This window comes from Trematomus bernacchii, unplaced genomic scaffold, assembly GCF_902827165.1.
Source record: "Trematomus bernacchii unplaced genomic scaffold, fTreBer1.1, whole genome shotgun sequence".
NCBI classification, from domain to species: Eukaryota; Metazoa; Chordata; class Actinopteri; order Perciformes; family Nototheniidae; genus Trematomus; species Trematomus bernacchii.
In genome coordinates, this window is record NW_022987567.1 from 6,046,329 (window position 1) to 6,060,253 (window position 13,925).

Here is a 13,925-nt window from a genome sequence, read left to right on the forward strand (position 1 = left end):
ACATCACCAGGACGGAGCTGCCATCCATGGAGGACCTTTACTCCCAGCGGCTCAGGAAGAAATCACTACGGATTATCAAAGACCCCCATCACCCCAGCCACAAACTGTTCTTTCTGTTGCCGTCTGGCAGACGTTACCGCAGCATCCGGGCAAGGACAAGAAGATTCGGAGACAGTTTCTTCCCGCGGGCAGTGAGACTGTTAAAAAAATTGAACTGTTGAAACAACATCAAACATTCAACTGCTACTCAGTAGTATGTATCTAATACCTAATATATATATATCATTCCAATAACTTGTATATAGACTCATACTGCACTATTCCACATCATAACTTTATTTCATTTTTATAACTATTATTATTTTTGTATTGCTCTTGCTCTTATTGTTATGTTATGTTATTATGTTGCATTGTTGGAGAAGCCTGTGACATAAGATTTTCAACTGCATAATTACTCTGTAGCTATGTCAGATTGACAATAAAGAACCTTGAACCTTGAACCTTGATAAGTCTCCAGGAAATGCAAGTCAATGTAATGTCCCCTGAAGTGGTGTGTGTGTGTGTGTGTGTGTGTGTGTGTGTGTGAGAGCTGTTAAACAAGTTCTGTTGGTAGAACTGCTGGGTGGATACACATGATGGGACTGAGGTGTTAGATGAAGGGTGTGTCAGCTCTCATGTCATTCATACACCTTTTTTATTTTGGCATAAGAATCATACAGCTCCAAATAACTCCATTGAATAAGAAAGGAGAAAAAAGGCAGCACCCATCTTAGTTAAGTGTCCTTTTTACTTGAGGTTTAAATAACACCGTGGCCGTTTCTCAATGTCGAGTCTACCTGCTGCAGAGCCACTATTTCAAGTATACTACGTCATCGAGTGGCGCCGAAGGACTGTTTAAATGCATGTTAAATGCCCAGCATTCGGCGCCACTCGATGACGTAGTATACTTGAAATAGTGGCTCTGCAGAAGGTATACTCGACATTGAGAAACGGCCCGTTAGTTCAAAGATTACAAACTATGAAATTCATCATTGTATTCTTTCTCAGTTACCTCCAATTAGATGAGAGAATAGACAAGAACTAGGTAAGACAAATAGGACAACATAATATATAGTTATTAACCTTTTTTACCATCTGATTGGAGGTTAAAGGGTAGTAAAGAATGTTATTTGTCCAATCAATGATAGTAATGCAGTGACAGTATTATGTATTAATTAAAGCTTGGAGTTATATTCTGAACTTTTCAATGTCTTTTTATGGGCACCACAACAAATGGCAGATAGCTTCTAAAGTCATTAAGATCAATAAAAACTGAGCAACGATGTCAGAAAAAGTTGTATAAAAACAAAACACCTCAAACTTTGAAACATTTAATACTTTGTGATGTGAAAAAACTGTACAAAATATACTTATTGCAGCAATCATTTACAAAGTGAGTACGTGTGTTTTTACATCAAATCCTGTATGAAGTGCAAACCGTTACCACACCCTCACAAGCCAACTCTTTGTCTTGTAATCATTAATATAATTATTTACAGCATTGTACTCACTTATTTAAAGTATATTTTGTGGACATTTTAGAGAAAATTGGCACGACTCATCGGTACTATACATAATATGAAACTAGGGTAAGGGTTAAGCTTCGTCCAAAAGTAATGTGTAATAACTTGATTGCTTAATCCGGACAAACACAAATGTTACAAAGTGGTTAATTGGTGATTTTGTATCTTAAACGACTACTTTTCTTTGTAGGTAATAAGTCATATTTTTTTTTAATAATAATCTCCTTTTGGAATGAACCACCTCACTTCTGCTTCAGTGCCAGCAACAAGTAATGTCCTATTGTAGTAGGATTAGATGTTATTGTACAGGTGTTCATGTTTTGTCCACTACTTCCCCAAAGTTCTTTTCACTGCAATTTCATTTTCAGGCTGTTTCTTTTGTCTCCACACATCGACTGAAAGCAGATCCCCCCTTGCTGATCTGCAAGTGCTAACAAATCCTTCTGCATTCATCCATCAGGCGTCTCCGATCCAGCATTCTTTGTCAAACACAGGATACATATCTGGTCAAACTGAACGCTCCGGTGCAGAAACGAGTGCTTCCTGTTGTTGCAGTCATTTGAATTCCTTTTTTAAAAGTGTGTAGACACAACAGATGCAAACTGAGGGAACAGACTGTTAGCCAGCTCATAGAGTCCTGTTGTGAACCAGGATATGTTGAGTACACCAACGTGTTATGTTAGTCGCCAGCACATAGAAACTGCAGGATTCTAACCTTCATGTTTGCACAATGAGCATAAGTTGCATTATTAGCATTATTTAGCATATGTAGATGTTAGTTTAAAATTGGCTTGGCTGTTTTGGACAATTTTGGAGTTGTTTTGGGGTTTATTGAGGATGTTGAATCCATTTCTGAAGTTTCCAGGATCAAAAATGGCAGTTTTATCCAGAAAGTTTACTTATTTGTTTTCCCCGTGGGCTGATTTTGATGACTTTTTGGGTAGATTTGAATGTTTTTATGGACTCCAACTGCCATTTCTGATCCTAAAATTGTAAGAAATTGATTCACCATCCTTAAATGTACCTCGAAAACCACACCAAAATGGTCCATATCGCCCAATAAATGTTGTAGCCATCGTCTGCATATGCTAATAAATGCAAATTGCACAACATATGCAAGTTAGCATCCAGCGGTTTCTATGAACTTGGGACACTTCCTACTCATTTCAAACATAGAGCCTTGGGGTTCTCTACATTTCCGGGTTCACACCGTTGGCAACTAGACTACAAGGTAAGAGCAGAAGTCAGCAAACCAATCCAAATCCCAGTTCATCCACCAGTAGAGTGTTTAAACCGAGGTGTCAGACTGGTGTCCGTGGAAGTGCTGCAGTGATTTGTGTTTTAGGAACGCAGCGATGGACGTGGACCTTTTGACCCTCTGCGTGCCGGACATGGTCAGAGGCCTCTCGGTGGGGGAGGCGAAGGAGAGGTGATGGCGACGGCGGCGAGGGTGGGACTGGCGTTGTTTCACGTTGGGGTTTTCCCCCCCGACTCCTCCCCCCTCTCCCCCTGTAGCTTTGACTGGAGCCCCTAGCAGCATGAAGACCTCCGGAGCGCTGCCGCGGCTCAGGTACTGCCAGGGCCTCTTCCCCGCCGTGTCCCTCAGCTTCACGTCGGCGCTGAACTTGGTCACCAGCAGCCTCATGATGTTCTTGTGGCCGTGCATGGCGGAGATGTGGAGGGGCGTGTAGCCGCATGTCGACCGGGCGTTCACATCGAAGGTCAGACCAGCTTTCTCAACTCCATACCTGAAACCAAGATGGAGAACATCTCAGAATCAGAATCAGGGTTATCACCAGGTAGGTTGGCACGTACGAGGAATTTGACTTGATGTCGTGGTGCATACATAAAAATTAAACAAAAAGAAAAAAACACAGATAGAGAACTGTTAAAGGTCCCATGTCATGGCCATTTCTACTGATCATAATTCCATTGTTGAGGTCTACTAGAATAAATGTATATTGTGCAATGTTCCAAACTCACATTGGTTTCTCATACAGCATCTCTGTATAGTATGTGTATTCACTCTCTGTCCTAAACGGCTTGTTGGAGCTCCTGCCCCCCCCCTCCCTGTGAGCCCAGTGGCCGTCTGCGAGACAGCGAGACACAGCGAAACCCAGCCCGAAACACACACACACGCAGCCTGGCTGGGAGTTTGTGTGTGTGCCCAGGCTGAGTTCCGCGGTGTCTCTCTGTCTCGCAGACCCCACACCAGTGAGCCAGCTCACAGTGTCCCGCTCCTCGCAGCAGTGAGCCTCGCAACGTTCCGCCGTGTGTGTGTGTGTGTGTGTGGGGAAGTCCGCGGATTGGTCCAAACGTAACGGAGAAGTAAACAATGGAAAAAGAGAAATCTCCAACGAGGCGTTCTGGGGCAGCATAGACAGGTCTTTTCTGTGTTAGAGTTTTACTCGCTACAGGGTGTACTTTGAGGGTTTGTGACTCTGCAGACCGTTTACATGCAGAAAAAGCTACATAACACAAGGGGACGGGTAATAACCAGAAAAGCATGACATGGGACCTTTAAAAGAAAACTATAATAACATAAAAAAATATAGTACAATTAAATATAGCAGTAATTACAATGCAATAGAATGGAAAATCAGAAGAATAGAATATCAGTTTCTCATTGCAGAAAATATATTTAAAGTATATTTTCCTTTGTTGGAGAATAGATATTCTTCAAGTGCATTTTAATAATAATAATTCATTGTATTTATAGAGTGCTTTTCATGGTTGTCAAGGACACTTCACATGCTAAAATTCATGAAAACAACACACTTAACATACATACAACAAAACAACTACAGATTAAAAGCCGCTGAATGAAGATGGTGCAGTCACGGATGTGTTTTGTCCGTTTTGACGTAAATTTGTGTCGACTTCACACAATTAAGTAAAACATGTAAATATTTAGCAGCTTATATCTTACTATTGACGTCACTGCCTCTAAAGTTCACTCCACTTTGTGTCCAAACACAGTGGAGTTGAAAATATTTGACCCTTGTGATTAGCCTTAAGGGAGCAGGAATGTGATCAGTTAAGTTCTCGACATTCTTTGATTTAGAAGTGAAAATCTTTGCCTGGTGGTTACTCCTTAGAGATCACAATCATGGGTTTGTGAATATCTTGGTCTTATCTGATAACATTTTGACAAACTATGAGATATTTAGCTCAGGAAATAACACATCATTGTAGCAAGCAACCGACCTTTTGACCCTTAGGCTGCAAACCATGTCTTAAAGATTGACTATACATTAGACATCAGAAAATCATCCGAGCGACATTTTTGTTTTAGCTGACTGGTTTTCTATTTATTTATTTGTTATTGTCTGTTTGTCTGTTTGTCTGTTTGTCTGTTTGTCTGTTTGTCTGTTTGTCTGTTTGTTTGTCTTCTGTCTGTGTGGGATTTTCTTTGCCCTGGTGGTGTTAAGCAGTATTTACATTGTTACTCTACCTATTTATCTATAAAGTGAAGATTTGTTTACCTGCTTTTGACACATGCTCTGATAAAATAACTGTATGCTGTTGAAAAAACGCAATAAACAAAGTTTAAAAAAAAAGAAAACCATCAGAGCAAACTAGCTAGCATCTAGCATCGTACCATAAGGTGTTGAGGACTCTGTGTTCGCCGTGCTTTGCGATCCAGTGCAGCACGGTGAAGCCGGAGATGAAGTCCTGCCTGTTGAGCAGCGACGAGTCCTCTCTGAAGAGGGTGTAGATGTCGGGCCAGGCCCCCGCCGCGCCCTTCACCAGCCAGGCGTGCTCCTTGGGCTCCAGAGGAACCAGGGACTGAGGACAGGGGCAAACATACACTTAATAAATGTCCTTTACGGGAACCAGAATCAGGTTTATTACCAGGTAGGTTCACACGTACGAGGAATTTTACTTGATGTCATGGTGCATACATAAAGGAGTCTATGAACGGGAATCAGTTCAGTTTTGTTAAACTAACCACATGTCAACATTTTTTATTGTTTCCCGTTTGTTGACAAGACAAAGTAAAGAGCCTTTGTTGCTAGTTGTCAATCTTACTGAAAATGACATTACTTTACTGTCAGCATGTAAAACCAGATAAGGACACTTATGCGATATTTCGATGACTTAAATGTAAGACAATATCTAGTCAAGTCAAAGTCAACTTTATTGTCAATCTGTTTCCCACAACCCCGAATACACAATGTCCATCAGTCTCACCTGTCTAGTGGGCCCTTCCTGGTCATTGGTGTTAGAGGCGGGGGTGCAGGGGGAGCTCCTCCTCCCCCCTCTGACCTCCCCCAGGTCTGCCAGGCTGTGGCAGCTGGGGGGGGTGGAGCAGGACGACAGGGAGGAGGTGGACAGGTCGTACCGCAGGCTGAGAGACGAGGAGATCAGGTGGAGGCGGTTCAGTCGGGCCGCCTCGCTGCCCCCCCCCCGCACGCGCCTCCTCCTGCAGGATTTGGTCCAGATCGGCTCCCAGGCTGCGGCACATCCTGCTCCTCAGCCGGCTGCTGATTCGCCGAGCGGCCCCCCGCCGCGGCTGCGAGGAGGCGGAGCCTTCGCTGGACTCTGCGTCTTCTCGGTCGTCGTAGAGATCTCCTGCGAGCAGAGGGGGAGGAAGTACTCAGACCCTTCACTTAAAGAGGCCCTGTTCTGTTGTTTTAGGGTTCTACCTATCCTGTAGTGTGATATATAGGTTTTAGTGCAAGTAAATGGTCTGTAAAGGCTCACACCGGTGCACAGATGGAAGGCTGACAGGCAGGCAGGCCATCCAGTTATTTTAGCCGGGCCGGCTAAAATGATTGGTCGTGCTTTTTACAGTACTACGGCTTCCACAGATGACGTTTTTTTATGGATTTTTTGTCAAAGCACTTAAGATATTCATTGCTATCGGGATGTTAAGAGCATTCCATGGAATATAACAAAAAGTGTATCTCGAGCCGGTTTCTCAAACTTACCTACCCCACCTTTAACTAAAAGGTTTAAAGGGCAATCTATTATCCTAAATGACATGTTGTGTGTAAGATGTAATAGGTCTCTCTGTAGGACTCTTTAATTAAGTCCTACAGACTCCAGCTCTGACCTGTGGAAAGATGCCAGGGCACCACACCAACTGTAGAGTTGTGGTCGTTTGAGTGATGGAATGGTGACAAATAACCGGTTGGCTCCTGGTTGTCATGGAAATGGCTGTCGGCATGTTGCGACTCCAATTTTTGCCCCTGGGCTCGGTGGAGTACTTCTTGGATTTTAGACCCGCCCCTAACCGCACCTGCTGACACAGCAGATTTACAACAAAACCAATGTTAAACATGCACATGGTTTACATTGTGTCACATGCACTGAATACATGTCTTATAGGAGATTTGTATGGATGTCCCGGTGCCTTGCTCAAGGGCACCACGGCAGGGCAGGAGGTGAACTGGGACCTCACCAAGTAGCTCTGCAATCTAGTCAATGGAAGCTTTTACATATTATGGTCTCCATAAACATATATATTTTAGGAACAGACTTACACATTTCAGTACATATAAAAGAAACACACAAAAATGTAGCATTGGAAGTATTTGAAATGCATGACCTCCCATTGGTTTGTGAACTATTATTTAAAAGCCCCAACCACATCATATCTGCTGACACACACACGATGTAGATAAGGGGAAATAAAGATCACCAATAGACTTCACCTTTTAATCTTGTACAGAGTTCAGTTGTACCTGCATGTGCAATAAACCCTCGTGCAATTCAGGCTTTATTGTCTTTCAATTCATTTACAATCTGTAAACAGCACCAGCTACCTCTTTAATTTCTATATGGTCAAAGAATACACAGCTACGTGTTAACTTATCTGCTATTTGTTTGTATTTTGTATTATTAATAACGTGTGCACACTTAGTTATTTGATCTTTTGTATATGCAAGTCTATTCTCTTAGCTTAACCGCTCTATACTTCTGCTGTTAATAATAATGTGGGACAAATAAAGTCATCCTGACCTGGTTTTGCCTGTAGCTCTTCACAGCTGCTGTTCCACCCGGACCCTCTGGAGGAGCCCGACAGCGGCCAGTTGTTGCTGGAGAACTCTGGGTCAGAGGAGGGGGAGAAGATGCTGCTGTGGCTGGAGCAGAGCCTCTGACCCCCGCTCTGATCGGGCCCCAGGAGGACAGCTGTAGGGTAAGCGTATTTGGGTCCATCGCGGCGAGGCACCACCCCTGTATCTCTGTCAGAGGATGGGGTGAAGCGCTCCGCCTCTAAAGGGAGGCTCCGTCTGGTGGAGGACCCTTCCCCTGAAACAGACCCAGGTGTTGGCCCCCGTCTCCCCTCCTCCACATCCTGGACGTAAATCTTCGGGAGCTTCCTTTCCGATGCATAAGAGGAAGAGGAGGAGGATATAGAAGGAGAGGTCTGTGGATCTATGACGCAGGGCGAGGAGGCGGAGAGGGCCTTCCCCAGGTCTCCCAGAGGATAGTTGGGGGGCCACGCTCCTCCTGCTGAACCCCGCCTCGCCTGGACCTCCTCCTCTTCCTCCTCCTCATCCTCATCATCATCATAAGAGACGGCAGATTTGTAGCTCTGCCTGTGTCTGGCAAGGCGTGGGGCACTCAGCAGAGGGGTCTGATGAAGAGGAGGGGTCTGATGAAGAGGAGGGGTCTGATGATGAGGAGGGGTCTGATGAAGAGGAGGCACCTGACGAAGAGGAGGCACCTGACGAAGAGGAGGGGTCTGATGAAGAGGAGGGGTCTGATGAAGAGGAGGCTCCTGACGAAGAGGAGGGGTCTGATGAAGAGGAGCCTCCTGACGAAGAGGAGGCACTTGACGAAGAGGAGGGGTCTGATGAAGAGTGGGCACTTGACGAAGAGGAGGCACTTGACGAAGAGGAGGCTCCTGACGAAGAGGAGGCACTTGACGAAGAGGAGGCACTTGACGAAGAGGAGGATCCCGAGGAAGAGGAGGCTCCTTAGGAAGAGGAGGGGTCTGAGGAAGAGGCACCTGACGAAGAGGAGGCACTTGACGAAGAGGAGGCTCCTGACTAAGAGGAGGGGTCTGATGAAGAGGCACCTGATGAAGAGGAGGCACTTGACGAAGAGGAGGCACCTGATGAAGAGGAGGGGTCTGATGAAGAGGCTCCTGGCGAAGAGGAGGCTCCTGGCGAAGAGGAGGCTCCTGATGAAGAGGAGGGGTCTGATGAAGAGGCTCCTGGCGAAGAGGAGGCTCCTGGCGAAGAGGAGGCTCCTGGCGAAGAGGAGGCTCCTGGCGAAGAGGAGGCTCCTGATGAAGAGGAGGGGTCTGATGAAGAGGCACCTGATGAAGAGGAGGGGTCTGATGAAGAGGCACCTGATGAAGAGGAGGCACCTGATGAAGAGGAGGCACTTGACGAAGAGGAGGGGTCTCATGTCTGACCACAGGTGTGACCCCGGGCCCAAACCCAACCCTTTGCTGTCCCACTTTAGTGATCAGATGTTGGACAGGTGTGGTCTTCACTTCTCTTTTCTCTGGGATCTGATTGGCTGCTGCTGTTCTACCACACACTTCAGGTGTGCTGCTCACCTGTTGCTGCTTCATGTTCAGATTTGTCTGCACGGTGTTGTTGTTGTTGGGCATGATCCCGGCCACAGGTAGGCTCGTTTTCTCAGCGGTGACTCCCGGCGGGGCGGGTGTTGTCCCCTCCCTGAGCTGTGGTTTCTGCCGAGGCGTCTCTGCGTTTTCCGGGCAGGTATCCGCTCCTTTCGCGGCGGGAAGTCGCTCCGAAGAGCCCCCTTCGCCGTCACCGGGAACATATCCCTTGAATTTCTTCCTGAGGACCACATGAGAGACTCCCTCCACCTGTCGGACGGTGGCCACGGAGTTCACAAACTTCTTGAAGAGCTCCCGGTTTCGGTTCCGATCCGGGTGGTCCCTAATGAAGTCTTTGAAGTGCAGAACCAGGTCCGCGTTTTTCACCGTGCCTCCGCTGATCTGGAGGAAATGCAACAGGGTGTCCTGAGTGAAGTCTGTGGCCATTCTGCTCCCAAACCCCGCTGTATGCTGCCTCTCTGCCGGGCTCAAAGGTCGCAGAGCTGCTTCTGAGAGGAAGGGAGCTCCGCCTGCCGCAGGTATTTATCCAGCCCACCTGCTACATTCCTGCAGGGAACTAACAACCCGGATGTGCACAAGTACCAGTGGTGATTGTAACTAAGTACATAACTCAAGTAGCCTACTGCACTTTGGTTAACCAGGTGCAAACAAGCCACATGTGGGGAAAAGAGTAGTTTGTTTGGGACACTTTTCTTTTTTGCAATCTCAAATTGTATTCACCTGCAAGTGCGATTGAGAAAACACGTCATTAAAAACTCTCTGGGAATCGCTCTCACTGGCTACACCCATAAGTAAATACATTTCCAAACTTTGTTGATTGATTGACATCTGACATTTATAGTGATGGCACTCTCTGGAGTTTCTAAACAGCCATTGGATAAAAGCCACGTTTTAGAAGGGCGACTGTCAATCAAATGTCCATAAAGCAGGACATCGGGTCACCCTAACTGTACTTAAGTACAATTTGTAAAAAAGTATATTTTGATGATTATACTTTTGTACTTTGAGTACAATTTTGAATGCAGGACTTTTACTTGTAACAGAGTATTCCTACACTCTGGTACTTCTACTTGTACTCAAGTACAAGATCTGAGTACTTCTCCTTTTGAATAGTTATATATTTTCATATTTCTTACAACCTAATTCCTCTAATTGTGTTTTACCATTATAAGCAAAAGCAAATTCCTTGTAGGCCTATGTGTAAATCTACAATAAACCAGATTTTGAATATTTATTTTGAACATGTTTTATAAGCAGAATAAATAAACTATTATAATGTTTTTGGTGTCTTTGTTAAATAATGTTAGCAGGTTAAATATATCCCAATCTTTCATTAAATAGTATTCCTGTGCAGATCCACTCCATCATTTGAAACATACGTCAAAAATCCACATATTTTGTCATTGAAGTGCACATTTTTTTCAACGTCGAATACTCCCCACTACTCATGTACATTATTTTCTGCCATGAAAAATGTGCAGGTATAAAAGGCTGCAGATGCTCAGCAACACAAGCAGAAGAGATGTCTTCACTCTGTCCTCATTATCCCTTCTTCTCTATACACACCGTGGCCACCAGAAGGCGCACTGGAGCAGACCTGAGCCAGCAGGAGAGAGCACTGGGAATATAAAGATGATTTGACCTATACAGTTCATATTCTCAAAACTAAAAGAGGTCCTACTTAAGGCCAAATCTCATGTTATTCTCCAAATAGGATATATAAAACATAAATCAAATGACATGCAATAAAGCACAATAAAGACAATATTATTATATTATTATTATTCATAGTGTTGTATCGATGATTAGGGAGTTTAATGTTGGATAACAATATACAACTATAGACGATCTGGAGTATTTAAATGTATTTGATGCTTGAAAAAACATTTATAGGACAAAAAGTTCCAACCTAAAAAAAATTGTACGTGGCTCCAATATAAACTGCTGTTTGATGCCTATTCTGACAAAGTGGTGGAGAATAGCAAAGGGTCACTTTCTCTCTTAAGATAAACAAGGCTTTAAGAAGAATTATAGCCGAGTTTAAAAAATGAGTGTAATCTATCGGTTCTTGAATGCACCACTAAGCCAATTTACTTAATTGCCTGTTAAAGGGTATTCTCCCATCTCCCAAGAGGCTAACTACAAATACTTTCCACGAAATTATTCTCAAGATCAGTTGCAGCCATGTTGCACAATATTTGTTATGCATGTGCTACTGAAAATAAAATGTTATAAAAGCACACATGTGTCAGAGTGTGGTTTGAAATGTAAAATAAAATAAAACCATTTCTTTGTCTTTCTTCCTTTTATTTTCTTTCTTTCCCCCCTCATTTTAATGTACCACTGTTATGTTTTTAGTTTGCAGTTTCTGTAGAGTCAAGGTAGGCTAACATCATTTTCTACCACATGATCTCACTGATATAATTAGCCGAGAGTAGGAACAGCTATCTAGCCTGTATCCAGATGATGAAAAGAGAGGAGAAATGTTATTCAATATTCAAATGTAGATAGTGTGTGTGTGTGTCAATATTTAATATTCTCTTTCATGTCCATGTCAATCTGTGTTTCTTGTCAAATTTTGAGAACGTACCACGATGTACGTACCGTGATGTACGAGCCTGCAGAAAGCTCCTGAACGCGTCATAGATGCACCTGCGTCTGAAGGACGCTAGCTTAGAGCATCGCTCTGATTGGCTGGTTGATTTTAGAGGCGGGATCTCTCTGCGGATTCCAGCGGATGATTAGTCCATACACCTGGCTGTCAAGATAAGTGCGCCTACCTGTCACTTCCTGCTGTCGGTATTTATTCATTTTCACTTCTTTTTTTTCCCCGAGTAGAGACAATTTGTCACAGCCATGTTTGTATGAATTCGTCTAATGTATCCCGCACGGTTTGTGGACCCTGCGAACCAAACGTTACGACCTTGGCTTCATGTTCGTCTTAAAGGAGGACTAACCCCCCTGGACACTGCTGGGAAAACACCGCCTGGGTGCATTCAACCACCGCGGCTCAATTCCTTTTAATGTGGACTCATATTGCCGTGTTTATTAATAAAGCAGCAGCAGCATCAGCAGCAGCGAGGGACTGTGCCTGGTGGAAAGGTAAGCACCGCAGAGGCGTTAGCATGCTCTCAGTGTTTCTATGCAGCACTGATACACACACACACACACTCTCACACACAAACTCACCTACTCACACACAGCAGCAGGCCTGGCGGGGGATGCATGTGGGCTTTAAACGCAGTGTCACACATTATTCGGACAGATACACATGATTCATGGACATGACCGCTGTGTGTGTTTACGTTTGCTGTTCAGATTTGTGTGAGTGTGTGTGTGTGTGTGTGTGAGAGAGAAACCGTTTGAATCCCGGCTGTCTAAACATGTTTGTGTTCTGTTCAGGGCCGGATCAAGCTTTTATTGGGCCCTCCCACCCCAGCCCTCAATTACCCCCTGTAGTTTACAAACAAAAAAGTAATATAACTCTACGACTTACTGTTTCAGTACTGCTATTGATCCTCAATCACAATAGACAAGGACATGGTATAATAAACAAGGAAAAACACAGCAAGAGAAACCATCAGTATTTGTAATGTCTCTGTCACAATACATCCATTCTCTCTTACTACAAGCAAGACACCATGATAGCAATAAATATTAGATATTAGTTTATGACCATACTATAAAAAACAGTAGTCCCTTATAGCTGCATGTTTGTACACAAGACAATCGTTTTAGTTCATGTTTTTCCTGTTCATTTTAACATCTAGTATATTTTTTTTAATTTAAACCCACCATGAAAAGCAAGTGTAAGGAAAATGGAGTGAAGATTTATGTGTATGACCGAAGGTAAATGTAAATCTGTGAGGTGGAACTGGCACATGAACTTCCATAGTGGAGTCTGAACACACTCAGGGGTGTTTTCACCTATTCAGCTTGATTCTGTACAGACTGGGTTTGATTGACATCTAATTATCCTCATGTTAGGGTGGGACAAAGACAAACCACTCCTTTATTATTCCTCAGGGGTCAATGTACTACGTGTGCAGTCTCTTTTGCAGCTGTGTGCACTGCGAACAATACGAAATGTTCACGGACTGTAGTCACGTGCTTTCATCATTGTGGATCTTACCACTGCTTCCCAAATTGCTGTTGCGGACAAATCTGCAGCAAAATATACAACTTTATGACCGAGGTTGCAACATACATTTAAAAAAGGAAAGTGAAACGAAATTGTTGTGACAGTGAGAATGGATCCGTACCCTCTACATGATTCCCTATAAGAAGTATTGTATGAAATTGTTGAGTTATACCAATTATAAAATATATGAATGATACATTTGATTTGTAGAGCACTTTTCAGGGTACTCAAAGACACTACAATTCATATAAAAACACACTCAAAATATACAAAATATGGTCTCAATATGCATGACTTAAAAATGCCTGACTTGTTAGTCCTACATACTGTATCTACTAATGTGCATTTCACCATTCAAACATGTTAACTTGAAACACCACAGAACTCAGTAAACACCTTAAAAATGTTGACCTTTTTATATTATTTTAAAACAGCAGCTAGTGTAATATTATAATAAAGTAATATACTATAGTGTAAAGATCAATGTTCGCCTGTTTCACATTGTGTTTAAAGTTCAAAACATGTAAGCAAGATATGGCTTAATATGGGAAATGCTTAATTAGCAACGATATATTTAGTGATTTGAGTTTGTGGATCATGTTGATTGGTTATAATGGTGAACGGCCGAATGGTGCGTAACTTCGAATGCGACGGCAAGGAATTGTGGGTCGCCTTT

The 13,925-nt window shown here is 43.5% G+C and overlaps 2 protein-coding genes across 4 annotated transcripts in view; one reads left to right on the top strand and one right to left on the bottom strand.

Annotated features, from left to right (window-relative positions):
* Positions 1–1,356: 1,356 nt before the first annotated feature.
* On the bottom strand, positions 1,357–9,582 carry LOC117478723 (trithorax group protein osa-like). Its single transcript, XM_034125626.1, is given in 6 exon segments — positions 1,357–3,310; positions 5,164–5,351; positions 5,757–5,859; positions 5,861–6,137; positions 6,622–6,810; positions 7,530–9,582. Coding segments are annotated over 6 exon segments (3,222 nt in total). The 5' UTR covers positions 9,535–9,582; the 3' UTR covers positions 1,357–2,850.
* LOC117478721 (ras-specific guanine nucleotide-releasing factor RalGPS1-like) overlaps positions 9,552–13,925 on the top strand; it is a 53,254-nt gene continuing 48,880 nt past the window's right edge. The window contains exon 1 of one of the 3 annotated variants that reach the window (XM_034125624.1): positions 9,552–9,626. The gene's annotated coding sequence lies outside the window, so the exon portion shown is untranslated. Of the gene's footprint in view, positions 9,627–11,626; positions 12,211–13,925 lie in introns of those variants that run through there. The other 2 variants (XM_034125623.1, XM_034125625.1) reach the window with 2 other exon arrangements.